This window comes from Heterocephalus glaber, unplaced genomic scaffold (genome assembly GCF_053883595.1).
Source record: "Heterocephalus glaber isolate CG9 unplaced genomic scaffold, H.glaber_assembly_v1.0 deba00001532, whole genome shotgun sequence".
Taxonomy (NCBI): Eukaryota; Metazoa; Chordata; class Mammalia; order Rodentia; family Bathyergidae; genus Heterocephalus; species Heterocephalus glaber.
This window is the reverse complement of record NW_028258330.1, coordinates 19,718,173-19,736,254: the sequence shown is the minus strand read 5'-3', so window position 1 is coordinate 19,736,254 and position 18,082 is coordinate 19,718,173. Positions and strand designations below refer to the sequence as shown.

The 18,082-nt window shown below is 48.7% G+C and overlaps 1 protein-coding gene and 1 long non-coding RNA gene across 4 annotated transcripts in view; one reads left to right on the top strand and one right to left on the bottom strand.

Moving 5' to 3' along the window:
- Nucleotides 1-18,082, top strand: part of LOC147824678 (uncharacterized) — a 46,768-nt gene that overhangs the window by 3,932 nt on the left and 24,754 nt on the right. The gene's annotated exons all lie outside the window — the stretch shown is intronic.
- Ubox5 (U-box domain containing 5) overlaps nucleotides 7,493-18,082 on the bottom strand; it is a 38,450-nt gene continuing 27,860 nt past the window's right edge. For 2 of the 3 annotated variants that reach the window (XM_004840699.3, XM_004840698.4), the window contains exons 4-6: nucleotides 15,354-16,554; nucleotides 11,283-11,444; nucleotides 7,493-8,168 (exon numbers count right to left, since the gene is read on the bottom strand). In XM_004840699.3, the coding sequence (XP_004840756.1) occupies nucleotides 7,960-8,168; nucleotides 11,283-11,444; nucleotides 15,354-16,554 (1,572 nt within the window). In that variant the 3' untranslated portion in view covers nucleotides 7,493-7,959. The remainder of the gene's footprint in view (nucleotides 8,169-11,282; nucleotides 11,445-15,353; nucleotides 16,555-18,082) is intronic. The other variant, XM_087188720.1, reaches the window with a different exon arrangement.

The window sequence follows — 18,082 nt, the reverse complement described above, 5'->3', positions numbered from 1 at the left end:
GAGTTCAATCCCCGGTACAAAAGAAAGGGGGGGGTATGTATTTGTGTATTAGTCCTTGGCCAAAGGGACCAGGGATGCAAAATCCTTGGAGGAGGTGGCTCCTGCTGGCTGAGGGCAAGTGGCCAGAAAAGTTCTTTCCAATAACACCCACAACCCAGGGAGATCAACTATGGATGCTTTCAGCTCAGATCCATATTCGGGGGTCCATTTGGCTTAGCATGGGCCACATGCCCACACTTTAGTGCCTGAATAAAGCTCCTGCCAGCCATGCTGGCACATGCCTGTGATCTCAGCACTGGAGAGGCTGAGGCAGGAGGTCACAAGTTCAAGTTCCATCTAAGCAATTTAATAAGATCTTGTCCCAAAATTTAAAATAAAATAAAAATAAACAAATAATAAATAAATTAAAAGGGCTGGGGATGTAGCCCAGTGCAAAGGCCCTAGGTACAATCCCTACCTAGTACTTCCCAAAAAAGGTGAATGTTCCTAGCCAGGCATGGTTTTTTGTACCTATAGTTCCAGCTACTCTGGAGGCTAAAGGAGGAAGATTACTTGAATCCACAAGTTTGAGACTAGCCTGGGGAATATTTCAAGCAAAAAAAAAAAAAAAAAATGAGTCGAAGGGGAATGTTCCAGAAAACAAAGCTGAAGTGCTAGAGCAGCTTACAACAACTGCAGAAATCACACAGGGCTAATCCTCTCAGCTGAGCCAGCACCAAGCTACACCAGGTCAAGAGAGGATGAGTCCACCAGGTCAAGAGAGGATGAGTCCACCAGGTCAGGGACAAGCTGTTATTTCCAGTTATCACAGGGGCCTGAGGTCCAGAGGAGAGAAGAAGGGGTCCTGGCACAGACCTCCCCACAGCATGTTAAAAGGGGTGAGCAGCAGCAGAGGAGTATTAGAGGCAGCCAAGAGAGGACCTAAGCTGAGGTCTCCTCAGCCCTGCAGGGCTTAGCCTGAGCCGTGCAGATGTGGCCAGGACACTTCAGCCTGCCCCTGGGCACATGGTAGAGGAAATAGAGTTTGAGCTGCTTAGGATCATTTCCATCATCTTATTAGCGAGGTCACCTCCCAAGACCACTCCATGCATAAGTGCGTGCCCCAGCATTTCATCACCCCTGTTGCTCATGCTACCCTTTGCCTAGAGGGTCCCAGGGGCCAGCACTTCCCCAGTCTGAGCTCATCCTGTGAGTGGCAGGGGGAAGGCAGGTGAAACGGACATCTCTGGAGGCTCTGGCTTCTGAGACAGGCTAATTACAGGCTTCCTCATTAGCGAGCCATGGGGTTGCATTTCATCAGCTGAGTCAGAGGTGTTGTCTGGGCCCAGGGCCCAAGGGTAGAGGACCAAGAGCCAGGGAGGGACCCTGGATGGGGCACACTGGCCTGGGCCTCTCTCCTGCACCTTGATTCTCTGCCCTTCCGTTTTCTTTTTTGGGATGTTGGGGAACAAACCCAGAACCTCACACATGCCAAGCAAGTGCTCTACCATTGAGCTACATTCTGAATCCTTTTTATTTTATTTTAAGAAAAGGTCTTGCTATGTGCCTGAGCTGGCCTTGAATTTGGAATCCTCCTGCTTCAGCCTCACAGGTATATGCAGCCACACCCAGGTCTGTTCCTCCCATTTTCAAGCCCAATCCTCTCCACCAGTTGAGAGGGGTTTCAGTGGTCCCAGCCACCCTTCCAATACTTGATGTCTTCCTGGGACTGTCCCTTGTGCCTTCCCACTCTGCCTGGATCACTCTGAGCATATTTGGTACTGACCCCCACACAGCTTCCCAATCTCCCAGTTTGCTTCAGACTTGATCTCCTTCAGTCACATGCATCACACACCTCGCAGGATCCTGTTCCCTGCACTCCCCCGGCCCCTGCAGCAGAAAGGCCTTCCCTTTCTCTTCCAGAAGCTGCACCTGAGGGCTACTTTCCTGTTCTAATTGATCAAGGAGCCAGGAGCTGCACCCTCCTGCGAAGGCAGCTCTGAGAGCCTTTATTTAGAGAAGTGTCTGCTTTTTGTGCCAAGGTATAATAATAGTGAGTTTTCCAAGGCCACTTGGTCATGAGGTTGGTGCTCCACTCAGAGACTGCTGTGCTTCCCATTCTGTGTGGTGGATCTGGACTCAAGTGAAAAGGTTCCCCAGGTTCTTTGGCCAGTGGGCTCAACTACAGAATGCAGCCAGTCACATCAGCTCCTCACTTAATGAGTTTCAGTTTCCCTCTAACCCCAGTTATGTGGATTGTGCTCAACATGTAGGAACTTTTCCTCTCATTCTCCTTCTCTTCTCCTTCTGTTTTTAGTTTTTGTTGTTGTTGAGGTACTGGGAATTGAATCCAGATCTTCATGCATGGTTAAGCAAGCACTCTGACACTGAGCTACACCCCAGTCCCTTTTTAAAAGTTTGAATGCAGGGCTGGGGATTTAGCTCAGTGGTTTCGCCACCTGCTGCGCAAGCACAATGACCCAAGACTGATCCCCGGTACCAAAAAAAAAAAAAAAGTTTGAATGCAAACTTTATTTTTTGAGATGGGGTCTTGCTATAGTAGTTCAGGCTGGCCTTGAACTCACAGCAATCCTCCTGCTTCAGCCAAGTGCTAGGATTACACTACCACACCCAGCTTTTAAATGCAAGCATTTTTAATATGCTTGGCCTTCCAGGTCTCCATGACCTCCTGGATAACACATGAAAATCACATATGTGTAAGTCATTTGTTCTTGGGTCCACAGGCTGGATACAGCTGGCCCCTCCGTGCAGGCTGATGGCTCCTGGGTCCTACAAGGACCAGCCCTGGCAGCCCAACCTACTTGCTGGTAGGGCAGGAATTCTTTCTTTTTTTTTCTTTTCTTTTTTCTTTAAAGACAAGGTCTCTGCCTGTTTGTCTGTTCCTTGGGTTTGGCTTCAAATTTCTGGTCTCAAGTGATCCTCCTTCCTTAGCCCCCCAGGGGCTACAGGTGTGTCACCACACCCAGAGGCAGGAATTCTTTACACATCTTTCCAGAGGATGCTTGGACTGGAATCCTAGAAGTTGGGTAGTGAACCAAAGGATACATGTACATTAGAGACCTGACTAGATACTGTCACATGCCCTACCACAGAGGTTGTACCCTTTGTGTCCCCCCAGCAGAGTATGACAGGAGCTGTTAACACAGCCTCACCAATGGGCTATGGCCAAACATTGGGATTTTTGATAATCTGCTAAGCAAGAAATTGTATTTTGGGGTTCTTTTTTATTTCACTATATCATGACCAAAGTTAAGCATTTTTTACATCTTTGAAACCCATTTATGGCCAGGCACAGTGGTGCAGACCTGTAATATCAGTTATTCTAGAGGCTAAGGCAGGAGGATCATAAGTTCAAAGCCAGCCAGAGTAATTTAGTAAGATGGTCTCAAAATAAAATTTTATTTTATTTATTTTTTTTAGTTCTAGGGATTGAACTCGGGACCTTGTGCTTGCGAGGCAGGTGGCTGCACCACTGAGCTAAATACCCGGCCCTCAAAATAAAATTTTTAAAAAGAGCTGTGTAGCTCAGTCTGAAGTACTGCAAAAAAGCCATCTGTATTTCTTTATAAATGCCTTATTTTTATAAGATATATGTTATGGACATTAACTATTGTAATACAAATTGAAAATTATTTTCCCAGTTTTATGTTTATATTTTAATGGAAAATTTGTTGATCTTTCCCCTTACTGTAGCCACCACCCACCTTGTTGGGGATTGAACCCAAGACCTTTAGAGAGCTATATCCCCAAGTATTTAAAAAATTTTTTTGAGACAAGGTTGTGTCAAGTCACCAAACTGCCCAAGCTGGGCTCAGACTTATGATCCTCCTGCCTCAGCTTCCCAGAATGCAGTGATTACAAGAGTGCCATGCCTGGATATTTTCCTCTACTTCTTACTCAGTTTCTTGTTCCTAGTGACTCCAGCACTGCTTGCTGAAAGGCCCATTTATACTGTTAATTTGTGATGCCACCTTTTATAATACACTAAGTTTCCATATGTACTTAGGCCTAGTTTTGGGTTTTTACAGTAGTGAAACAACTACTTAGGCTCTGTCTTGGGTTATTTCTACCCATCTGCAAACAAGCTGTTTTTTGTCCCCCACCCCCACCCCTACCCCAAGATGCCTAGCATGTGAGGCCCTGGATTTGATCCCCAGCACAGCAAAAACAAAGTCCCCAAAACAACAACAAAAGCTTCTTTTTTTCCTTATAGAAGAGTGTTGCAAAGGAAAACACCAAATGTTTGAGAAGTTGTGTCGTGATCGTGTGGATACAGGTGTTGTCATTGATAGAGAAGTGCTACACAATAAGACAGGCCCTTGCCTCGCCTCCATTTGTTTTCCACAGAATGTTTTCTTTGGACATGTAAGTTTGTGCTGCTGGGCTCCTGCCCAATGTATCAAAATGGTTTGTGGCTGTTTGAACTGTGTGACCTTTCAGGAATGTTCTGTTAAACTCTGCCCCCTCACAAGAAGGTTCTGTTAAGCTCCGCTCCCTCTCAGTAATGTTCTGTAACTCCGCCCCTTTGCTTCAGGAATGTTCTGTAACTCTTCCTCCTGCTTCATTGAGCATGCTGGCCTACCCTGTATATCCCTATATAAGGAGGCTCTCATTTCTGGTAGAGCACTCAAGACTCCTCTGAGCCCACCAGGATTTGCTGGTGTAATAAAGGTTTTTATCTCCACCTCTTCAACTGACCATCAGATTCTTGAGTCTTCAAATTATGAGAGCTGTGACGCAGAGCTGCCACACTGAGCTGTAAAGTTCAGCTGTGCCTCAGAGCTGTAACACTTGGCTATAGCACTGAACTATTCTGCTCCGCCCAAACATCATCTTGTTATTGGTTCAAACTTCATGGAAAGAAAACTTACCCACCACCCCAAGGCTTTGTTCCTCCTTCATCTTCTTATCTCTGCGCCAGTGGGAAACTGTGTCATCCTTTGGGTCATCAAGAGTGGCAGGGTCACTCTTGGCAGCTCTTGGTATGGAAGGGAGTGTAGGTCAGGGGGTGCCACCCAAGGCAGTGCCTGGTGCAGGGGGAATGAGGTTCAAGCTCATCTACCTCACCCCCAAGAAAAACCCCACACACTATGCTGCTCTTTCCAAGTAGAGCCTTCTCTCCTGTCCCATGGACAGGTTCATAGTGGTAAAGGGCTCCCAGGGACAGTCTCACCAAGTTCCTATTTGATCTAGCACTGGCCAGTGGAACTTCCTGTGGTGGAACTGGTCATTGTCTGCGTAGTCCAATACACACCCACATGTGACTACTGTAGAAATGTGGCTGGCAGGACTAGGAACTGAGTCTTACATTATATTTGCTTTTAAGTCAAGAACCACATGTGGCTAGAAGCCACTACACTGGACAGCACAGCTTTGGCCAATTCCCAGCCTAGACCCTCCCCTGCCCAGAATGGAGGGAAGATGCTGGCTGGGAGACTGGGCCAGGTAACAGCAGGCCTAGGGAGGGAGCTGGTTCATGATGCCCATGAGAGTTCTGCGTGAGGGGCCCTGCCCGAAGCAGCCCCACCCCCACCCAGCGGCCATCATAATGGCAGTCAGGCCAGCATCACAATGCCACCAGAGGAGGCTGAGCAACAGGGGCAGGTCTCTTTGTCTACAGACCTACTTCCAGCATTTCCTGGGGAATGGAAAGGTGCCTAGCAGCTGAGTGGCCTCAAGCTGGAGACCTACCTGAGGAAGCAGAACAGGTGTAGGGCAAGAGGAGCCTACTCAGCCCCAGCACCCAGGGGCTATAGGACACAGCTACTCAGCTGAAGGCAGACGGGATTCTCCGTGAGCACTGAGCAGCTATTCCTCTTCTTTCTGGCCATTTGTTTCTTGTACTTCTACCTTTGGGGCTAATTTTGACAGAGCCAGCCTTCTGCCAGCTCACGGGCTGCAGGGGCAACTGCAAGCAGCGATGGCACCTGGCATCGCCCAGCCTCTGCAAGTGAGGAGAGGGAGCAGCCAAGGGCTGGAGACTTTGGGCCCACACGGTAGCCTGCCATGCCTCACCTGTGTACCTCAGGGATGGAGATCTGGAGACAAAGCCGCCCAGGAACCCAGCCTCATGAAGCTGCCCTACATCCTGCCTGCAGAGGGGCCCCCACCAGCCTTGAGCTCTGTGCTTCATGCCCCACTGAGTCAAAGACACCAGAAGACACAAGCCCCCTGCAGTCAGAGGGGCGGGGGTGCAAAGCAAGGCCATGAGGCCCTGAGTCTTCTCGATCAGTGGAGTTGAACTCTTTGTATTTACTGGAAAGCTGCTTTGTGCTTGGCCCCAGGCTCTGGTGAAAAATAAATTGCCTCAGGGCCAGATAGTAGCAAGAGAAATTTTATTCCCATTTTCTGGAAGGCAGAAATGGAGCCCAGTGGTGCTCAGAATGTTTATGGCAAAAAGTGGTTAAAAGAGCACTTCCTTTTAGGGGAATCTGTAAAATAAGGAAAAAATGGATGCATCTGCAAGGGTTTTGGGGGTGGTTCCACCTGGACCAGGGCAGGTCCTGCCCATCCAGTGGTTACTGTGCCTGGTTTTCCACCAGCTGGCTAGGAAGCAGAAACCCATCACAAATGCAGATCCCCAGACTCTGCAGCAGCTCCAAGCACCTGTGCCAGAAGGGAGGTGGCTTTGCCCTCATTTGGGCACTCTGGGCTGATGCTGACCCCACACTGGTGGCTTCCAGGGGAGGGCAGACAGGACATTGCTGAGAGAGAGGCTCTCAAGCACTGAGAGCATTGAGGACTGAGCTGCAGGGGTAGGGGAACAGGCTGAGGTGCAGTAGTGTGTCCTGGGGCTTTCCAGGAACACAGGAGAGGGACAGTAGCCCCCGCCCGGGAACAGAGCTGGAAGCCCATGGGCCTGCTGGGGTATGCAGTCCCCAAGGGTTCACATGAGGGCTGCATCCAGGTGCCAAGTGTCAGGGTTCTCCTGACAAATGCACATTCCCTGAACACAACTGCAGACCTCTAAATCCTGCCCCTAGCCCTGGGTGGCCTGAGGGGACAAGAAATGGGCTGCCCACAAGGCTTGCCATTAACCTCAGGGTTAAGCAGGAGCACGTCAGGCTGAGTCTCCCCAGTGTGCTCGGAAGTGCACAGAATAGCGTGGTGTATTTCCTCACTGAATCTTCAGGTGACTAGAATCTATTTGATATGGTAAGCAAAGCTGTAGGAATACATATCCTTTGGGACTCCATAAAGCTAGATTGTGAATAGAAAAAAAAACAAAGACAGCCTATAAACACAAATTTTTTCCTGAAATGGGCCACATGCTGCACAGGTGTTTTCTCCATGACAGCGCTGCACTGGTACCTTGCAGATGGAGGCTACACAGCCCCCACGGTGATGCCTACTGCAAACCCTGACCTGGGGCCCTCACAACACAGGGCAGACTGAACACGCCATCTAGCTTTTGTCCTTTCATGGGTGCCCCGTGACAGTCACTTAATGGACAAATGGGGACAGGAGTATGATGACACAGGTGCTCCCCAAGGAGGACGTCAACCATCACTTTATTAAGGCCACAGGTGTTGCCAGCTGGGGGCAGGGGCTGAGTCATGCACCCCAAGCCCCGTGTGGTTTACTTCTGGGTGACCCTGAGCAGTTCACTGTGCCCCACTCTGCAGGCTTTGCTGGGAGGGGGTGTGCAGACAATGTGGGATGCCTTCAGGAGGGGTGCCCACCCTGGGCAGGTGTTGGCAGGGGCATGGCAGGGAGGTACAGGAGAGCAGGGATATCTCCCCAACCCTCCCTACCCAGTCTATGGCTTTATCTTGTGGCCACCTGAATAGAAGTAAGCCTGCCCCCCACCCCTGTGCTGCACTGTGAGGTGACAAAGCCCAGAAAGAGAACAGGCAGCTCTGTGCCTGTCTCTGGCCAAACCGCAGAGGTGCTGTGACCCCAATCCTGCTCCCCACTGGCTCCTTCCAGTGATGGCTGTCTCCAGCTGAGGCTGGTCAGTCAGAAGTGCACCCGCAGCACATCCTGGCTGGTGAAGGGCTGCTGGCAGGCTGTGCAGGTCATGGGCAGGGAGTGCTGCTTCTCACCCAGGCAAGGGCGGCACAGGAGGTGGCCACAGGGCAGCTGGTACATGGGCTCCTTTTTGAAGTAGGAAGAAAACACTCTTTTGCAGGAGGTGCACTCGGGGCCTGGGTGGCAGCCAGGCTGCCCTGGTAAATCAGAAGAACAGGCGAGGATTAGGGAGGGAGCTCCAGGATTCCTCTGTATGAGAGGCTGGTCAGCCTGGCTTCTCTATCCCTTGCCTACTCCAGCTACTCATGAAGGAGAGGGGCAGGGCACCAGGGGTACCTGGCAACGCTCTCTGCCTCCTCTGAACAACTCTTGGTGCTCTCTCGACTGCTCAAAAGCAGCTGGTGTCTGAACCCTTCCTCCTGGTCTCCTAGCAAGGTATACTTCCCCTGCCAAAGCAATGGAAAGGCACAAACTCATCCTGACTAAAGTGCAAGAAAGGTGAGATGGGACAAGGAAAAGGAACCAAGAAAGTGGCCCCGGATACCAAAGTCAGGGAGTCAGGTGGATGCAGGCCACCAGGGGGGCCAATTGAGGTCTGTCTGCATCCCTCTTCTGACCTCACTGTCCCCCCTCCCCTGCTGCCCTTGGCTCTTTCACCTGACTCCCTTGGGCAGGCTCCTTTCACCTGACTCACTTGGGCTTCAGCCACCGGTACCCTGCCCCACACTGCACTCCTGGCTCTTCCTTCCCTGCAGCCTTTGCCTGAGAAAGCTGCTCCCACACACAAATGCTCTGAAGGGGTGAGTGCTATACTTGCTTGTCCTCCTTGTGGCCACTTCTCTATTCCTAGCCACCACTCCCTGGAGAACCCCAGAGGTACCTCAAACCAATTTGCCTTGGAAATTTTTCTTGATCCCAGCCCCTCTCTCCATTCATGTTTGTCCCATAATCCAGGCCACCTGTGCACCTTTCTCCTGGCTCTCTCTCCTCTGGTCTCCTCACCATCTCTTCTTGAAGCTGCCCCCACTGCTGCATGGGTAAAACCTGACCTACACTTCAGCCACTTTCTGGTACAGTCAAAAAGTGCTTGGGCCGGAGATTTAGCTCAGTGGTTCCACCACCTACCTCGAAAGCACAAGACCCCGAGTTTGATCCCCAGCACCAAAAAAAAAGCGCTTGCCTGGCCTGTCCAGCCTCCCCTTCACCCTCAGTACTGTCCTGCAGGGCCCAAAAATATCAAGTCAGTCCTTCCTGACACACTCTGCTGCTGTTGGCCTGATGTTCCTTCTGCAGAGAAGGTCCTCTGCAGGACATTGAGAGAGAGAGAGACAGAGAGAGAGAGAGAGAGGGAGAGACAGAGACAGAGAGAAAGGAAGGAAGGAAGGAAGGAAGGAAGGAAGGAAGGAAGGAAGGAAGGAAGGAAGGGACAGCAGACAACAAAAAGGATAGGCTTTGTGGGAATGAGTGAAAATGTGGCTTCAAGTGACACTGAGGGTGGGGAGACAAGCCCTCCAGCAAGCGGGCTCCAGAGGCAGCAGGAGGTTAGCGTGTAAGTTCAGGGGCTGCCAGGGAAGGACCCTAAGAAGGGCAGCTCTATGACCCTGTTCACATTTTAAGAGCACTTTGACTCCTGTGTGGGAAGCAAAGGGACCATAGGGACCAACAGGGCTACTGCAGAGGCTGTGGGAGAGGAACAGGAGCTGGTGCCAAAATGGAGCCCTGGGACACAGAGGAGAGAGGACTCAGTGGAGATCCATACTGGAGGAGGACTAACGCCCTTGATAATGAATGGAATGCAGTGGAGCACACTAAGGACAGCGGGATGACAACTTCTATGTTAAAGGCCAGACCTGGATGGAAGACACTGCTCTTTGCCCAGATGGGCTGATGGGGGCAGGGAAGGGGAGCCTCGGAGCAGGAGTTGGCCTTTGGTCAAGAAACTAGGAAAAGAGGCCGCCAAGAAGCAGTGAGGGAGGCCAGGGTCTGAATGCCAAGGAAAGGCAGGAGCCGCAAAAGCAGCACTTTAAGTGACTCTCACTAGGGTGACAAAAAGAGGGTCCAGGGCCAGACTGGCAGAGAAGGAAGCTGGCAATGGAAACTGAAGTGAGAACACTGAAGACAGGAAGAAAAGGCCATGAGAGCAAATGACTTGGAATGGAGGCTGGTCAGCACATCTCAGGATGCCGAGAGGGCAGCAGTCACTGCATCTGGGGTCACTCTGGTAACACAGGGTCTTGGGAATGGTCAAGGTGGAAACAATCAGAGTAGGCAGGAGTGAGACAGGGAGGTGGCCTGGAATCCAGATGACAAGAGAAGGGACAGGCTTTGTGTAGGCAGGGGGAATCAGGTATCTGCCATATCATCACCCCCACTGGGTGTCACCTGGTAAAAAGTGCCCAGCATTCCAATCGGCTCCTCTCACTTTGTATCCCAATACACTCTACCATATAATGTGGGCTCAGGTTCATTTAAGGCAAAAACTGCCCTAGTAGGCCACCACTAGGACACTGATGAAAATATTAGGAAAGGGTGAAGATGACATCCTGAATTCTGAACTTCCCTTTGCATGTACATAAAACTGTATAACAGGGGCCAGGGATTTAGCTCAGTGGTTCCAGCGTCTGCCTCGCAAGCGCAAGGTCCTGAGTTCGATCCCTGATACCAAAAAAAACCCCCGTATAACAGATATTGAGAAATGGGAAGAAAATGTTCAAAGGGGAACAAGGGAAGAGGGAGAGAGAAAGGAAGTAAAGTGCAAGAAAAAAAATAGAAGGAAAAAAAATGGAAACAAAGCTTTTGCATATAGGGAGGGGAGGGGGTATAAGGGGAGGGGAGGAATGGGAAAAAAGAGGTGGGATATACCATGTACAGGTGCAAATTCCCTGATGGGTATTATCATTATGTATGCCTAAAATGTACCAATAAATGTTTTGCTATAAAAATAAAAAATAGAATGACTAACATAAAGTTCCCCAGCTGTGATGTGGGATATAGGTGAGATTAGGAAAATAAACAAAAAAGGAGAAGCAAAAGTCATCAGGAGAGAATAATTAACATTGGATGTTACAAAAACAATACAGCAGAGGGTAGCTAGGCCCCGGGTCCACAGCATGAGTAAGGGTGACCAAGGAAGGCCCTCCCCATGTGGTTCACTTCCAGGCAGCCTGCACCTCTGTGGAGAAGGCAGAGGTCTCTCCCCAGGAAAGGGGTTGGCACTGAGGAGGGAGCTGGTCCACAGGGAGAAGGTCCAGCATCCTGCACAGAGATAGACCACCATTCTATGCTCTAAGGAAACAATGGGCCTGGGTTACCTGAGCTGGCGCCTGGCCTCCCCGAAGTGCTGCTTCCTCTTGTGCCCAGGTGCTGGAGCTGTCCCCTATTCAGCCGGGGTGTGAAGGAAGGCATAGAGCCAAGGGTGGTCATCAAGGCCATTTCCAAGCTTTGTGACAGCTTTTGCTCATGGGACACTGATTCTGTTGAGAGATGCACAGACCATAACATCCAGAGAGAGGCTGGGCAAAAGAAAAGCATACTGAATATATACTATGCTATAAAACAGCACTTCAAACTTCAGAGACATGTGAAAGTAGACAGAACACCGCCCCAGGGAAGCCTGATAGTCACCATGCCTTCAAGGCCGGGCCTGCTCAACCCTTTCTAGACAAAGCATGGGGCAGACAGGGGCCACCTTGTGGCTCCACTGCAGAACTGGACCCACCTCCCCAAAGGCATTTCTAGGGCTGTCAAAGAAACTACCAACAAGCAAAGGCCAGCCTAGCCCCTGCCCCTGGCCCTTTTCCCTCCCCAGCAGCCTCAGTCCTTTCTGTCCTGGCTCTTCTCACTGGGGCCCCTACACCCTGCAGGGCTGCTGCATGGACTGTCTGGGTGAGTGTCTCTCTCTCCTGGCAGATACAAAACCTCAGTCTCTCTGGCCAGGCCATCACACAGCTGAATGGTCAGCAGAAAACCTGCTGTAGGATAAGAGTGGAGGCAAAAGAGAAGGGAGATAGCTGCTCAAGTAAGATCCCAGGACCTGCCCAGTGGCAGAATTTGCAAGACTGCCACAAACAGGAAAGTGGAATGATTCATCTACCGTTGTAAGATACAGAGACCTCCATAGACAGACAAGGTTAAAGGACCTTTCTCCTTGTTTCATTCACTGCATCTCAGATGCTTCCAGAAGCTTCTGGGATCATGTTAACTAAAATGTACTCTCCAAACTAAGGACACAGATGTAACCATTAAGCATACCATTTGTATAACCTATTACAGAAAAACAGGAAATTAAAAGACTGATAAAATCTACGCAGAGTAGTTTTCATAAGGAAAAAAAAAGCTGTCAAAGAGATGTCTTCCAAAAGTACCAGGCCCTAACAATAACCAAGGAGGTCTACCTAATATGTATAGAGTATATTACTCTATTAAATTGTTCTAGAGTACAGAAAAGGAAAATTTTCAAATTCTTTTTATGAAGAAAAAAGAAATTCACTGAGACAAAGCCTGACCCAAGATGTCCTGTTCCACCAAAAGACAAATAATAAAGTGTGAAAATGTATTTTCAGCTGACATCAAAGTCAAAGGGCTAGCCAGACACAGCGGGGCACACTTGTAATTCCAGCTACTTGGGAGGCTGAGGCAGGAGGATCACAAATTTGAGAACAGCTTGGGCAACTTAGTGCGACTCTGCTTCAAAACAGAAAAATATGCCTCGCAAGCGCAAGGACCTGAGTTCGATCCCCAGTACCAAAAAAAACCAAAACAGAAAAATAAACCATAAAGAAGGATAAACTTGTGTCATGTGCAGGAAAATGGATGCACTTTGAGACCACAATGTTAAGTGAAATAAATCAGATGCACAAATTTAAATGTCACACAGTTTATCTTATATGAGAAACTTGAAGTATAAATAAACAGCAGGACCGGGGATTTAGCTCAGTAGTTCCGGCGCCTGCCTCACAAGCACAAGGTCCTGAGTTCAATTCCCAGTTCCAAAAAAATAAAATAAAATAAATAAATAAAGAGTAAAATGAAAGATAGATGATAGAAAAAAAAAAATAGAAAAAAAACTGCCAGGGATGTAGCTCAGTGGTAGAGTGCCCCTGAGTTCAGTCCTCAGCCTTAGGAGTTTTAAGGGATAGTCAAAGGGCTCTTAGAAATGACTTTTTAAAAGATCAACAACTAACAGGAGCAAAGAAAATGGGACATATCATAGAAAAGAAAACAAATAGTTTTTTTATCATCTGAGAACTGCTCACACTCACTATAAGAGCTATGAACACTAAAGCAATATAAGATACCTTTTTTTTTGTACTGGGGATCGAATTCGGGACCTCTCACTTGCAAGGCAGGTGGTGGAACCACTGAGCTAAATCCCCAACCCTAAGATACCATTTTTTACCTATCACATGATAGTCTGAGAATATACTGTGTCAGTGTGGTTGAGAAATCTCACACACTGCTGGTGGGTCAGCTGAAAGGGCAACTCAACAATGTCTATCAAATTCATAGCAGGTAGCTTTTGACCCAGAATCCCCTTCTGTGAGCTTCTAGAGCTCTTTGCACAGATGCAAAATTATATACGACAAGGCTGATTCTGTGCAGCACTATTTTTTTTTTTTTTTTTTTTTTTTGGTACCAGGGATCAAACTCCGGTCCTTGCGCTTGCCAAGCAGGGGGCAGAACCACTGAGCTAAATCCCCAGCCCTATGCAGCACTATTTGTATCAGCAGAAAATTAGAAACGATCTAACTCACTAGATGCAGCTGCATGCCTGTTAGCCTAGCCCTTAGGAGGCTGAGGCAGAACCATCAGTTCAAAACTAGCCTGGGCTATACAACCAGTTCAAGGCCAGCCATGGACTACATGGGAGAGCCTGTGTCAAACAAAATAAAACAGAAACAAAAACCTAACTGCCATCAAAGAAGGACAAGGAGAATAGTGGTTGTTTCACTCAAAAAAACAAAACAAAAAAGAAAACAAACAAAGGTCTCTGCCCTAAATCATCACTCTGATGTGAAGGTGATGTCCTAATTAAAGCCCTAGAATTTCCACTCAGGCTGCTCTCAGCCAAGAAGACATTTTATATTTCTATTCCTTCATTTCTCTTTTCCCTTGCCTTCACTAGAATTAAATACACTGCTTGTCAATCTTATTTGGAACAACACATGGTCTTTCACGTTCAGGGTATGAACATGGACACGAATGTGGGGTTCAGTAGAACAATGGCCTCCAAAGCTGAGCCTAGTAAACACACAGAGTGGGTGGGGGCTTTGATTACAGCTCTGTTCCAGCATAGCTACATGGCTGCCGAGTGCATGCAGCTGCAGAGGTGGCCACATGAGCCAGGTTGCTCTCCTCAGAGACGGCAGCATGGTGGGTCCCAGAAATCCCTGGTGTCACCCTGAGAAGAGGTGGGGATCACGGAGGCTTCAGTCTCACATTAAAAAATGTGTGATCCAGCCCCACATTTACTGAGTACACTATCTTTAGTGTGGCTTTTTGCTCCTGAAAAGAAGGCCCGCACCCTAGTGCTCTGCCACTCCTGGTTTTTGTGGCGCCTTGTGGTGAGGTATGGCAAAGAGGACCTGACATGCTTCTATCAGTATTCAACTGTAAAGGTTAGAAATAACACTCCAGAGAAGCCCCTGATAGAGGAGGAACATAAACCATACCATAAGGCCTGGGTATGATGGCACACGCCTGTTACCCCAGCAGTTGGGAGACTGAGGCAGAGGATTCCAAGTCTGGGACCAGCTTGGTCAATTTAGCAAGTTCAGGGCCAATTGGACTGTATGATGAGACCCGCCTCACATCTGCTCCCCTCAAAAAGGAGGAGGAAGAAAAGGAGAAGGTACCCAGAAGAAGACAGGGTCTGCTCGGAGGGACTTAGTATCTCTCCTCTTAGCAGCTGAGACCAGAAGACTGAAGCCATGAAAAAGCACTGGCCTGGCCAGGGTATACAAAGGGAGCCTGAGGCAGGCAAACATACCAGTGGGACCTTCCCTGGCTGGAAGAACAGAACACACGTGGCAGAAGCCTGGGAAGAGGGGAACACACACAACCCCTCCAAGGCCTCCAGATTTTCTCAGATCTAAAGACAAAACTGAGGTACCCTACAAGATGAGAAGGCAGCTGGGCATGGTAATGCATGACTGCAATCCCAGCACTCAGGAGGCTGAGGCAGGAGGATCACCATGAGTTTGAGGCCAGCCTGAACTACATACTGAGACTGTCTCAAAAGAAAAAAAAAGGAGAGAGATGGGAGTAGCATGGACATAGCCTGAGGGATGTAAGCTGGCAAAGCATAGGGCCAAGGGCAGCAGTGCCACCTATCAGCAAGGACAGGGATGACAATGGGCCATGGACACAGGATGGTGCATTACCTGTGGAGCAGTCCATGTGCATCAGGATAGGCTCGTCGGTGGCCTTCATTTTCTTGGTGGAATGTTCTGAAGCAGTGGAAGAGACCAGAAAGTTTGTGGTCCGAAAGCAGGAAGTGTTCACACCAAGGCTACTGTCTGGGGCCCGGTGCCCCTGCTCCAGCTTCCTTTTCCGAGAAGGCAGGGTTATGGAAGAAGGGGTCACTGCTGATGCAGCCTGTGCTCTCCCAAGCAGGTGGCAGCTAGGGACAGAGTGCTGGAGCAGGAAGTGGTCTATGCGGGCCTTCAGGGTGGGGTGTGGCAGGGGTTGGGAGTGCGGGGTGAAGGCAATGCCTGTGAATGGGTCACTGGGCACTCGGCCCCAAGTGGCCTCACTGCGGTTACACTTCTCTAGGGTGCTCTGATCGATGACCTTGCCCGAGGGCAGCAGCATGGGGCAGGGCATGATCTCCAGGGTGATGGGATCCAGGAACTCCTCAGGCACTTCCCAAATCACCTCAGCCAGCTCTCGCAGGCTGGAAGGGGCCTGCTGGCCCTCAGATTGGCCTTCGGAGTGACAGTCACTCTCCATGGGCAAGGCTCGGTTCTGCAGGGCCAGGTCCTGAGGTATACTCTCTGAGGCCACCAGCAAGACACTGTCTATCACCTCCTGAGAGCAAGTCTTGGCCGGCTGACCCCACACCTCCAACCTCTTGATGCAAGGGACACCACTGCCCGTCACGTGGGTGATGCAGATCCTGAGGTGGGCCACATGGCAAAGGGAAAGAGTCCCTTTATTCCAGAGCTCCTGGGCCATAACTGCAGGGGAGGGAAGTGTGACTTCCACTGGGCTAAAAGGTGGCCTGGCCTTGAAGCCCCGGTGGCTGAATACCACTTGGCTCTGGTTCTTCAGCAAGACTTTGCCGACCAAGGTGAATGCCTCTTTGTTGGGCACAGAGGGCTCGGTGGAGCCGAGGCCCTGGCACTTGGGCCCACTCCAAGAGGCTCTGCTGGATAAGGTGGACGTGTACATCTCCAGGCCAGTGACATTCTGGCTGCCCCAAGCTGTGAGGTCTAAGTGAATCCTACAGATTTCCACATTAAAGGGAAAGGAAACTGTCACGTGGACTGGTGGCTTAATGAAATACTCTGTCCTAAAACCATGGCTTCTCTTTGTGAGGTCTTCAGAGATGAGATTTTCTACTTCATAACCATCAGCTGATATCTAGATTTAATGATAAACATGAGACACAGATCTAAATGAAGAAAACTGGTTTTCAAGAACTCACTGCTTTTAAGAAAACTCTTTAAAGATAATGTCTGAAGTTCTTCATTTAAAAATTTCTTCTACTAAGCTGAATTATCCTTAAATTTTTTAGAGGTACCCAAGACCAGGTCAAAGACAACTGACTTCCCAAGTATGAACCAATCTTAAAAAATGAGCAATAGGGCTAGGGATTTAGCTCAGTGGTTTCGCTGCCTGCTGCGCAAGCCCAAGGACCCGAGTTTGATCCCCGGTACCAAAAAAAAAAGAGCAATAGCCAGGTAAGGTGATACATGCCAGTAATCCCAACACTCAGGGAGGCTGAGTCAGGAGAATTGCTGCAAGTTTCCAGCCAACCTGGTCTACATAGTGAGTTCAAGGCCAGCCTGAACTACATAGCAAGACCCTGCCTCCAAATAACAAACAAACAAAAAACAAGGGCAATTGGGGCTGGGGATTTAGCTCAGTGGTTTCGCTGCCTGCTGCACAAGCGCAAGGACCTGAGGTTCAATCCCCGATACCTAAAAAAAAAAAAAAAAAAATCTCTAACCAAAACAAGTGCAATAAAAACCTCCCCGACTCAACCAAAAATCCTTCTTAATGTTTCTGTGAAGATGGACCACATATACTAGTGATGTTTTATTTCAAAGGATGTACTCATGCACACTCAAGAGAAAACAAAAATTGCTCATTAAAGTTCTCAGTTTTATGAATGCATAAAGAAAATGTGGTAAATATACAAAATGGATTACTACTCAGCCAAAAAGAAGGACAAATTTGAGTCATTTGTAGAAAAATGGATGTGCCTTGAGACCGTAAGGCTAAGTAAAAATAAATCTGGCACAGAAGGTTAAGTATCACATGTTTTTTCTTATATAAGAAACACAAAGCACAAATAATTTAAACAGCAAAATAAAAGACAGATGATAGGAAACAGGGAAGTAGCCTTTGTGTAGATGGAAAGGGGATCTGGAGATGGGGGAAACAGGAGGGCAAGGAGGAGAAGGGAAAGTAAAAATGTGGTATGTATATGTACTAATTTCCCAAGATGAATGTAATTAATATATATTGCAAACATATACTAATAAAAAAAGAAGTAAAAAATGTCCTCAATTTTGTACTTGGACCCTACCAATTATGACACCCTCCCTAGGAAGGCAGAATATAAGTTTCTTATAAATCTATGAATGATGACACTTGGTTTAAAAAAAAAAGTGTGTACGGGGCCTGGGATTTAGCTCAGTGGTGCCACCACCAGCCTCACAAGCTCAAGGTCCCAAGTTTGATCCCTGGTACCAAAGGAAAAAAAAAAAAAAGTGTGTACAAGAAACAAAAGAGTACGGGAAGCTAGGCACGGTGGTGCATCCTGGTAATCCCAGTACTCAGGAGACTGAGGCAGGAGGATTGCTGTTAATTCGAGGCCAGTCTGGACTACATAGTGAGCTCAAGGCCACCTTGAACTACATAGCAAGATCCTGTCTCAAAAAGA